The sequence below is a fragment of the Wasmannia auropunctata genome, unplaced genomic scaffold (genome assembly GCF_000956235.1).
Source record: "Wasmannia auropunctata unplaced genomic scaffold, wasmannia.A_1.0 LD336095.1, whole genome shotgun sequence".
In the NCBI taxonomy this organism is placed as follows: domain Eukaryota; kingdom Metazoa; phylum Arthropoda; class Insecta; order Hymenoptera; family Formicidae; genus Wasmannia; species Wasmannia auropunctata.
In genome coordinates, this window is record NW_012026795.1 from 1,287,107 (window position 1) to 1,298,187 (window position 11,081).

The 11,081-nt window shown below is 44.9% G+C and overlaps 2 protein-coding genes across 2 annotated transcripts; one reads left to right on the forward strand and one right to left on the reverse strand.

Annotated features, from left to right (window-relative positions):
• The first annotated feature begins 677 nt into the window (after positions 1-677).
• On the forward strand, positions 678-4,814 carry LOC105462648 (spindle assembly abnormal protein 6 homolog). The gene is made up of 4 exons (XM_011709376.1): positions 678-1,107; positions 1,291-1,820; positions 2,005-2,753; positions 2,839-4,814. Exons 1-4 carry the CDS (start codon positions 919-921, stop codon positions 3,390-3,392), a joined length of 2,022 nt encoding a protein of 673 aa, XP_011707678.1. The 5' UTR covers positions 678-918; the 3' UTR covers positions 3,393-4,814.
• On the reverse strand, positions 4,743-8,148 carry LOC105462647 (pleckstrin homology domain-containing family M member 1). Its single transcript, XM_011709375.1, has 3 exons — positions 6,113-8,148; positions 5,388-6,023; positions 4,743-5,295 (listed from the first exon to the last, which is right to left on the reverse strand). Exons 1-3 carry the CDS (start codon positions 7,436-7,438, stop codon positions 5,131-5,133), a joined length of 2,127 nt encoding a protein of 708 aa, XP_011707677.1. The 5' UTR covers positions 7,439-8,148; the 3' UTR covers positions 4,743-5,130.
• Positions 8,149-11,081: the final 2,933 nt, after the last annotated feature.

The following is an 11,081-nucleotide window of genomic DNA, read 5'->3' on the forward strand; positions in this document are numbered from 1 at the left end:
CGCGTCTTACGCGACTCTCCCTCCGTCAACAAATCTACATACTGTATTTGATCTACCGCACCAGCTGTGCTTTAATTGACTCGAAATAAGAGAAAATCGCGTTCGAATTTAAATTGTTGCTCCATTATAGCCAGACAATCTGATGAAATTTCATGAATTCAGTAAAAGGGTAAAGCGTTTCCAAGAGACGCGTAGAGCGATTTTTCAAGTCGGTTTCGATTGTTAATCCATAGCGCCGAAAACATAGCCAATACTTAATCATTCAATGTCTGCGATTCTAAACAAGATTATCGCGATACGAGGTCTCCGTTTCAGAATATTACATGTATAACTACATTATCAATACGGGATCTTGATTTCACACGACGAATGCTCATTCGAAATAACAATGTATTCAAATGCAAATCTAAAAATGCTGGGCGCCATGGCGGCGTTAGAGCGTCTATTGCAGAAATAAATTTAGGTAGGAGGATGAATCTGGATACCTTCGCAATGTCTTTTCGTGTCTCGCATAACCCGCTCGGCTTGCGAAGCCTCGTAATCGAATCGTTGCGCCCGTGAAACGCCCAAGAGGGGAAATCTGTCCCGCGAGCGTGGAAGAGAGAAAAAAAAAGACGAAGCGTTCTCGCGGCGTCGACTACCACTAAGCCCGTGTCCGTAGTGAAGTTAGTAGTGACGCGTGCCGTCAAGATGGCGGCACCAAGCGCCGTATATACGCGTCTCTCATACGCGTGCGTTTATTTTGCGTGTCGCGCAATGTGAGCCCGTGACGAGCGAGGGAAGCGGCTACGTGAGAATATCGTATTCGGTTTTCGGGCGCGTTTCGGCCGGACGTTTCCCCGCGACGTGCCGATCAAATGAGACGCGGCGAGCGACGCGGGGTCAACGACGAGTGCTTGCCGAGTGCGCGAACGAACGATGAACTATCTCAACAGTATAGCAGGCGGCACGACCACCGCCGACTCGGGCCTGCAGCTAAACAACGTCGAGATCCTCTACACCAGGGTGCAGAGGATCTACGTCAAGCCGCAGCATAAGGAGGAGCGCCAGCGGGATCTCCGTGTCAACGTCGAGATTCACGCTGGCATCAGCCCGGTTTGCCGCAAGGTAAACTTTTCGCCCCCCCTTCAAAGGCTTTGAGAGACCAAGTGTCACTTGACTTGACGTTGACTTGCGCTCCTCTCTTCGACGAACGTCCGTGGAAACCGATAGCTCTTTTCGTTTTTAATATCCTGTACTTACCTGTCCTTGTATTGTGAATTACATTTTTTCGTGTACCTCTTGTTGCAGAGTTTGTGCGTTTTGCTGGCTGACGACGACGATTCGTGTTTTCTCTATTCCCTGTTCATCACCGAGGATGACTTTAAGGTGCTGAAAGCGCAGCAGGGACTGCTAGTTGATTTCGATAACTTCGCCACTCAGTTGATATGCCTGTTGGAGCAATGTCACGTTCCGGGAACGAGTCAACTGTCAAAGACACCTCCAAAGTTTCTCCTACTGTTGGCGGAGGAGTCTGGGGAATGGAACTTCAAGCTCGTAGAGACGAATAATTTCAAGCATCTCTGCCACCTGAGTTTAAATATATCACCTGCAAGTGATTCGGATCTGAAGACACACATGGCGATGAAGATTAAGCAGCTGAAGGAAAGCGTTTCGCAGCAGAGTAGGGATGCGATCGGTTTGGAAACTAGATTAAACGATTTGACGGGCAAGCTGGAGACAAAAACAAGAGAATTGGAACAATTGGAGCAAAAGTATCTGACTGAGAAGAACCAGATACAATTTAATTCATCGCAGCAAATTAGCATAGAGAAAGACAGGTATGTTTATAAGATGTATTATTAAATTAAAAGCATGAATAATATTGATTTTATTTAGCTAAATTGAATCTTTATAATAATAATATAATATTGTAATGAGACATATTTTGTATTTGCTTGAAATCAATCAAAGTATTTGAAAAATATTAATGATTATACTAATTGATTGTACTAATATTTTTAGATTATCACAAGCACGACTAGAATGGCAACGGCAAAGTGAAAAAGAAAAGATGGAAATTGAACAGAGGCACGCCGAAACCGTGAAACAATTGCACACGGAACTTGCCGAAATACGAACGCAGAACATGACGTATAAGGATAAACAATCCTTTTTAGAAGCTACAAACACAGAGCAAGTGAAACAGTTGCAGAATCTCGAGAAAGAACTTAATATCGCCGAGCGAGATGTGGCACTACTCAAGAAGCAAAATTCGAAATTAGATATTGATTACCATGACAGAGATCAAGCTGTTAACAGCTTGCGTACAAAGGTAGCTGTGCTTGAACAGGAATTAAAAGATAAAACGGTGTTTATTAACAAGCACATGGAAACGCTGAATTCGAGTAAGGAACAAAAGCAGCATTTAGAGGATCTCTTAAAGGAGAGAGACAGCCAGTTGCAACGCAAGCAAAATTCCTTGAGGAGCTTAAGTGACGAGTTAGTAAAAGCCAATGAGATCATAACTAAATTGCAAAATGAGCTTGCATCGACCAAGTCCAAATTAAAATTAAGGACGAGCATAGCGCTCGAACAGGAACGATTGTTGGACAGCAAGCAGAAGGAAATCGGCCAATTGGAGACCAAAATGGAGAGTGTTGTCAAAGATGCGAAAGATGCTAAAAATGAAGTGGACAATCTGAAAGAACAGATAAAAACGTTGCAACATCAATTGGAGGAAAAAGAAAAGATCATAAAGAATAACGATAATGGTAAGCCTGTAGCTCAGTTTACATTATTTTTGTTAATAAAAATGTCTATGAAAATCAATACGATGTTTTTATCTTTCTCTTGCAGTAATTAGTTGGCTGAATCGGAGATTGGCGGACAATCAGTCGCCGTTACAGAGCGCCACCACTCCAGCCCCAGTCACGATATCGTCCTCCGTTCCACTGACGTTACCCAGGACAAATAAATTATTTCCCAACCGATACGAGACACGCACGCCTGCGCCCAGCACGATACAGCCCAGTGCATTGTCGGGCTTACCGATGAAGAATCCGATCGTGCAAAATCCGAACATCAATCAGACCACCCGCACGACAGCTCGGTCGATGGGTGTCGGCGTGACGGAGAGTTCGGTAGGATTGACCACCTTCAATAAGAGCGCCCTGATCTCGAGCACCAGCACGCCTATGGAGCGTTTCAACTCGCTGAACAAGATATCGGGAAATCCAGCCGCCTCGGCCTCGGCGCCGGCGATAATCGAGAATAACAATGGTCCGGCGGTGATCTCGAACGGTACGAAAGCGAAGACCGCGAGCGTCGGCTTGCAGGGCGGATTGAGACGAGCAGGTTTGTCAGACAAACCTATTTTACCCTCGGCATATTTTCCCAAGACCTTGCATTAATCACAATCTACGCTCGGGAGGAATTATCAGTATAGAAATTGGTGAGTTAAACTCGTGTCAGAATATTTTAAGAATCAAAAAAACGTAGGAACGACAAAACTGCAATGTTGTCATTGACGTGACGATATTTCAAGTTTGCCGTCTCGGAGATAGTACAAATATTTGTAAGAATGATTAGTATTATTTACAAGACACTTTTTACCAGATAAAAATTTTTTAGACTATTTTTAATCCTACACGTTGGCACCTTTTTATATGAATTATAAAATTGATATTCGGCTATTCGTCAATGTAATCATCGTCCATCAATGTAGGATTAATAATAATTTATAATTATTTGTATATATCATACTAACATACTCCGATCTCGTTCACTACGATATGAAATACGTATATATTGGTAAGAAAATTCCATTCATTACAGTATACTTTTGTATTAACTCTAAATTAGTTTCAATGTTATTAGTATAATTTTATAATAAAGACTACTTTTAATATATATAAATACTACTTGACAAAGTACACTCCAGTGAAATTGATATTTATAGTGAAACTATAATATATAATATATGCGTATTAAATCAAGAATGCAATTTATAATCTTAACTATGTTGAAACAGTTTTTTTTTTCAATAATTCTAAATTAAAATGTTTTTAATGTGGTTGCAAATTTTAAAGACGTATGCCAAATACTGTACAATACAAAGAAAATGTATTTTTTATAACCAACAAATTCGAAAGAGAGTAATTTTAAGATTAACATTGCACAATTTACCAATTTATCACAACCACGATTTAACTATCATGCAATTGTTCATTAATACTTTCACCACTAATTAATATTTTCATTAGTTGTTAGATTCGTAATTATTACATTTAAAGCATATTAATCACATAGGTACCTGGAAAATAATTTTATCTTTGTGGATTTTATGTAATAACTGTATAAATATTTTTATATATAAATGAAAATGTGAAAAGAAAAAATATATATACATATAGATAGCTCTCTAATTTTACAACTTAGGACCATAACAAATGAAGTAAGGCCATTTAACACAGATAATAGAATGTGCCTCACAGAATAGATTAGAAAAATTCTATTATATTTATACACATATGATTTATATATTGTATATCTATTATAAAAATTACTGGAGAAAAAGAAAGAGAAATCATTTGTTAGTTGCAATATTGTATGAACGTAAAATTTTTGTATATTCAAAATATGTTTTCAATGTGCCACACAAGGTACAGACGTATCAATTAAATTCAATCTTATAAAGCATGTCAATTTATTAAATTACATAAATAGAGCAACAGTATTAAATATAATAAATAGCGATAAGATGGTCAATAAATGATTTCATATATTTTACTACTTTTGTACATAGAATTATAATAAATGTCTCTATTATGTAATATGTGTTTTTGTATGGAAAGCTGCCAGTCTCGTAAGGTACAAATATTTCTTTAATCATATCAGAATATATAAGTTTGTAACAATATTATCGTTCCAAGCACTGACAAAAAATATGTTACATTTCCATACATCTTTACGCGCAGCATGATACAAATATTTACATGCGAAAATCGAGATTCGCGAATTACAAGATTGAATATATCGCGACTTATCGCGTAGCAAAACTAATCTTTTTCGGATTGCAAACAATACTGCATAAATAAAAAACATGATAAAATATTGTCAAAAAATATTAACAAATCAACGAATTATACACTAATTCATATCAATCGGAGACGACGACACACTGCTGTTTGGTAGATCTGTACATCCCATATCCAAAAGAGGCATATCCATCCGTTTACGTCTGCGTTCGCACTTCGGGCACGGTTTACTGGCGTTTAAGCAGTTCGCGTGAAATACCGCGTTACACGCCCCACACTGTAAACGAATAAATAAATTGCTTGTTGTAAAATTGAGTAGTAAACAAAGAAGAAATAGATAACGGAGAACGATAATAATGTTGCGCTTACCCGGAATGTAGACTCCATGTCAAAAGGATAAATGACTTTCGTATCGTTGCAGACCTCACATATAAAGCCTTTCTGACTACAGAGCCAACAATTTATTACGTGATTCTTCGCGAATTCAACAACCTTTTGGAGTTGCTGCGCGAGAATCCCATTGGGTATGTCGAGAAGATCGGAAACGGAATATTGGTGAACATGCTCGTACAAGTAATCCCTCGGCGTGACCTTCTTCTGCAGGGATTCGATAATGGGCTCGCGACACGTGAATAGATATGCTCTCAACAGATTCAACTGAATCCTCAACGACTGCAGTTGCGCCATAGTGTCCACGGCCATGTAAATCCTCGGATTCAAGACCTTCAGGTCCATCAGGACCGGCTCGCCTTCCAGATACGAAGCGGCTTTTCGACTGACGGAGTACTGCCTCAAGTCCCAGTTGTGAATCATACGCGACGGTATGAGATACTGACCCTCCGCCATGCACTTCGAACAGTAGTAATCGCCCGAGTACGCGCACACGTGCGCCTTGGAAAAGGTCATGCCGATCGCGTAACTGCAATCGAAGCAACTGTAATTTTGCACGTCCAGACCCTTTTCCCTCGGGATCCTACCTAACTGCTCGTCGAAATTTACCACAGCCTGGAACGTGAGAATTGAATCGTTGAATCATATGAAATGTAATTGCGTTTAAAAATTATCATTACGTGCATTTTGCGCTAGAAACATACCTTTGGTTCAGGCTGAGCCTTAGACCCCTCCTCAACGGTCTCTCTCTTTGGATATTTCTTTAGAAATTCTTGCAGATCCGACACCGTGCTATTCCCGGCGGTTTGGTAACTCTGAATGAGCGCGTCGTACGTAGGACCGTCGCCGGGCGTGCGTGGCGCATCCGCGCCCGAACCGTGGGATACCACCGGGGAAGTTAAGGAAGATTGACAATCCTCGAACGACGTTGACCATCCCAACTTCCCTATCAATGAATTTCCCACAGTGGTCGCGGTGGCGTCGTTGATGATGTCTTTCACAGCATCTTGCAGCGGGTCCTCCGTATCAGCAGCAACATTACTCTTATTTTCTGCATTGCCATTTGACATACGTTGTACCTCCGTGACCTCTGGCTCGTCTGGATTCTTTATTGCAGCATCCGCAGAATTACCGTACGACTGCCGAGCGGCATTGTTCTCTTGCGTGTCCGCGGGATTATTGTGCGATAATTGTTGAATAACGCTATTAGATTTTTCCTTAGCCAGAATAATTTTCAGCGCCTCGTCCTCCGTGATAGATGTCACATTATTAAACACAGACTGCGAGGAGGTGAAGGATCCTATGCCGATAGAGCTACCGATGGAACTTGCAGTTTCTACCTCGTCGAAATTGTCGGACGACTCGCTGTTTATCGTTTTCGCTATGTCTACGGCGCTAAACACGGGACAGGATTTCATCGGCGGGGACCAGATGCCGGCTATGAGCAGAGGCGTGGTGGACCAAAAGTTCAAGAGGCTACTGTTGCAGGCCAGCTCGAATCGCACATAATCCAGGTTTTCTATTAATCTCTGCGCGACCTCGACAAGATCCACGTCCCTGATGTAGGCTGAACGATTGTAGTACGGCTTCAGGGCCGAGTTGTCCCTTCTTATTGCGCAAAAGTAGCTAGCTAACAGACCCTCGTTGAGCGCCAGCCGTATCCACGCGCGACAATACCCGACCTCCGTGGTGACTTGGCTCAACCCCTGTATCTGATCTATGATCTGACGATGCGAAAAGACCAACAGCGGACCCCAGAAGCTTGGCTGTGGCATAGCGTCGAAGTCGGGGCCGCTGAGCGCTTCCGTCACTCGATTCAGCAGACTGTCCTTCAAGCCGTGCAAAAATATCGCCTCCAGAACGGAGCACAGGGTCATGGTCTCGTCGCAGTTGCCGACCACGCCGTCGTCGGCGACCCCCGGGGCGCTCTGCATCTCCATCACGCCCGTGTTGAGCTGCTTCTGCAGGGAGTCGCGGATCAGCAGGTTCCTCTTGTTGCCCACTATGGACATCTTCAGCAGCGAGTTCATCTTGCGTGCTAGCGCGGTACGTCACAGCGAGGACACGTCTTCTGCCGCGATCCCGTCGCTGGAGCATCTTCGCGGTCGCGCGTCGTGAGATGGAAGAGGATCAACCGGAGTCGTGCCGCGCTCCTCCGGAGATGTCCTCTCTCGTGGCCGTGACAAAATCGCACGGTGCTGACTGCCCCGCCGCGTTCCGCCCGGAGGGGTTATACGTCGTAGATTAATTACGCTCGCGGGAGCACGCGGGCGTCACGGATGATACTGACAAAGGAACGAGGAAGTGGCCGCGCCGAGTGATGAAGTCATCGTATCGCGGCAGCGATAGCGCGTTCGCACACGCCGAGCGTTATCGCTCCGAGCGCCGTGTCCGTGAAGTAGGTTAGGTGTCCGAGAAACAAAACATTCGCGGCATAGGCCGTACGGAGGCTGGCTAAGGATTTCGCGCCTTCCTATCGACTCCCCATCGATCGCGACGGTGGACGCCCACGGATCTGCTCTCGGGATCGGGGGAACGTCACGGCGATGATCCCGCAGAGACTCTCACGCGTTCACGACGCGCAGCAGATTTCCGCAACGTCATCGATCCGCGATCACCGTCGATTGGAGCGAAGCGCCGCGCTTACTTCGAAACGTCGTCGTCCATCGCTCTCGGCCAGCTGTTCGTGAACTACGCGTCAGACGGCCAGGCCAGGCTGGCCACAGGCGGTCGCGGCGGTCGCGCCTGATCCGCGCCTCGCGCCGCCCGCGTCTCTTCACGTTTCTAGGACGGCGCTATTCCTTGAGAGTAGTACGCGACCCGACGACAGGTCGCGCTGCCTCAGGTTGCTTGCTGCCTGCCCACCGTCGTCGTCACTAGGTGAATTTCGCGTTGCGGTGCGCAGGCAGCGAGGTGCACCAGCGGCGGCACTCGGCCAGGTGCGCCCCCATATCTCATCCCGCACTTGTCCCATTCGCGCGTCGCACTTGCTTGCCCGCGTTGCTATTTCCAGCAACCGCGCCGTCCTTTCGACGGGAATAATGGAACTCTATCGAGCGACCGCCGCGACGACGGACTTAATTATAGATTCTAACGAGCTCGACCCTCGAGCCTTCGACGCGTTATTTCATATTCGTTTGTTCCAGGTAGGAATTATTTCTATTTGAGAGCGTTCCCTGCGCGCGAGGGGAGAAATGAAAATGCGCTTCCCGTTGATTATTAGAGAGTCTACATTAATTCTCGGAGATTTCGGAGGCGTATCCGCTTATCGACAAAGCGTCGAAATTCATGTAGATCGAGAAATCGGATGGATTAGGAGCAATATGTACGTATAATTTTTATCTATTGTTGCTTTAGAGAGCTCGCGCAGCTGCTTTCTCTCGCCCAGTTTATATCGCAAAAATTGACAGCTCCGCGATATATAGTAACGTGTCATTAAAAGCGACAGTAATCGCCGGCTGCTTCCAATTCAGTGAACTTGAATCGCAAACGCTCGAACGGGCGATCGCAGCCAAGTAACACGATCTAACGTGCCACGACAGCGACGTTGTTGCATCGTGCAATACGTCAGCTCTTTCGACACTCCTTCAATTCAATAGTTGTCTATACACATGAATGATTAACGATTCATTTTGAATGAAGAACCAGCGGCTGCGAAATGCTCGCGCAAATGTATATCGGTCCGATTCTCGAGCGGATATAAAGGAGATTTTCGAGATTATTCATTCCGCGCCGCTCTTTCGAAAGTAAACGACCGGCACAGCGGCCGTGTCGTCCTTTTCTATTCCCGTTCCTATATTTAGATACGCACTTAGTGCATTTCAAATGTTGGAACAGGTATACCGTGTGTGAATGACCGAATACGCATGACGGAACGATGCGTGTTCCACCGCGGCTTGACGGCGGCCGGAGCGCCGCGGAGCACGAGGGAAGAAGAAGAAGAGGAAGGAAAGAGAAAGTGCAATCAGGGCGAACAGGCGTGAAGGAGACGGCAGGTTGGACACGGGGACAACGAAGCGAATAGCGACGGCAGGGACGTACAAAGTCTGTCAAGCGCGACTGCGAGTCCCGCACATATATGTCAGGGTATTGATACCATCGATCGTGTAACTTTTTGAACGTGAAAGGTAAAAAATTTCTCCATTAACTTCAATGGTAAAAATTTTCACGTTTCTGCCCTAGAAAAAAATGTTATATGATCTTCCAGGTGGAAGGCCTCGGAGACGCGCCGATCGGAAGACGCCAAAAAGAGGAAACGCGTGCGGGGATTTATTCTACGATTTTTTTCGCGTGTGATCACATTCGCGTTTTATCGTCCCCACCTTCCACGCCCGACGTCCGACACGTGCTCGAGTCACCCCGGCGTGCTCTCTCATCCTCCTTACGCAAGATTTCCAATTCATCCGCGAAAGTTCCCACGTGCGGAGGGTGGTCCATTGAGATAACGCAAGCCTGGATACTCGGTGAGTTCCATATTCCAGTGCTCCACGATGGAGCACTTCTCCATTGACTTCCCTTGGTCGGCGACGATCGTTAGATCGATTCGGCATTGCTTGTCGAAGTACTGTATTGTCAATCGATTATTTTGAAGATCTGTTCTTTGTCGCCGCACTAAAATTTTCTTTCTCGCTTTCATTAAATTTCAAATATATACATCTATTTCGTTTTAAGTAACAATAAGGATACGCTATAATAGCTCAGCTGTAAAGAACAGACCTTTAGAGAGAGATCTGAGATTTTCTTAGTGGCGAATTTACTTTCACGATTGTCAGCCCATTGGCGATCCTTCGACCATGGCTTTTTCTAGCCGCGTTCGACGACTGCACAGTTTATTTAACCGGAGCCGACTTCTCGCCTCGTTGGTGAGGCGAGTCGGACGCGCTAGTACACGCTGATCTTCGCATTTCCTTTGTGCGCACTTGTGCTAGAAACAATGCGCTTTCTCACGGTGCGCCGTAGAATTCTTAGCGGTGTTTAGCATTTGCCACGCTGTACACACAACTTCGGGGGAGCACGACTGGCATATAAGTGCACACGCAGCGCATTCTACTTTCGTACGATCGCACGCGACGACTCGCGTGTCTCAATAAAACGGATGCAGGCACATGTCGCTTTGCCTGCATTTTTTTAACATTTAACGTTCTCGCCCGTCCTCGACGCGGTTGCTCTGCATATCGCCGAAGAAAACGACGTTACTCGCGTTTCGCATTACTTCGCGTTTCCTTATCTAAGTCAATTCCGTATAGTCAATATCATTATTCGTTTCTTCGAGATCGTTTGGTACCATATCGCTACATCACGCGATTAATTTCATCTAATACCTATTCGTGAAATTGTTTAATTGAGAAATTTTCAAATAAAGAAAAATATGGAACTCGCGGAAATTCATTTATGCGCGATATCTATAAACCGATGAAGCGTGGATATCCGCGGAATCCGTTTCGCGGAAGCGGCGGTGGAGGAAGAAATCGATGACACCCTTCGATACATCGGCGCCACAGTTTAATCATACACAGTTATGACAGTTAAGTCGGAACCTTTGATGTTTGCGTTACCCAGTCACGTGACCCTCCGCCATGTTTTGGGTAGTACAAAGGCGTGTAATTTAAAGAAATGAAATAAAAGAGGTTTAAAATCTTAGCTACAAACGTATATCATAAACTTATTTAAAAT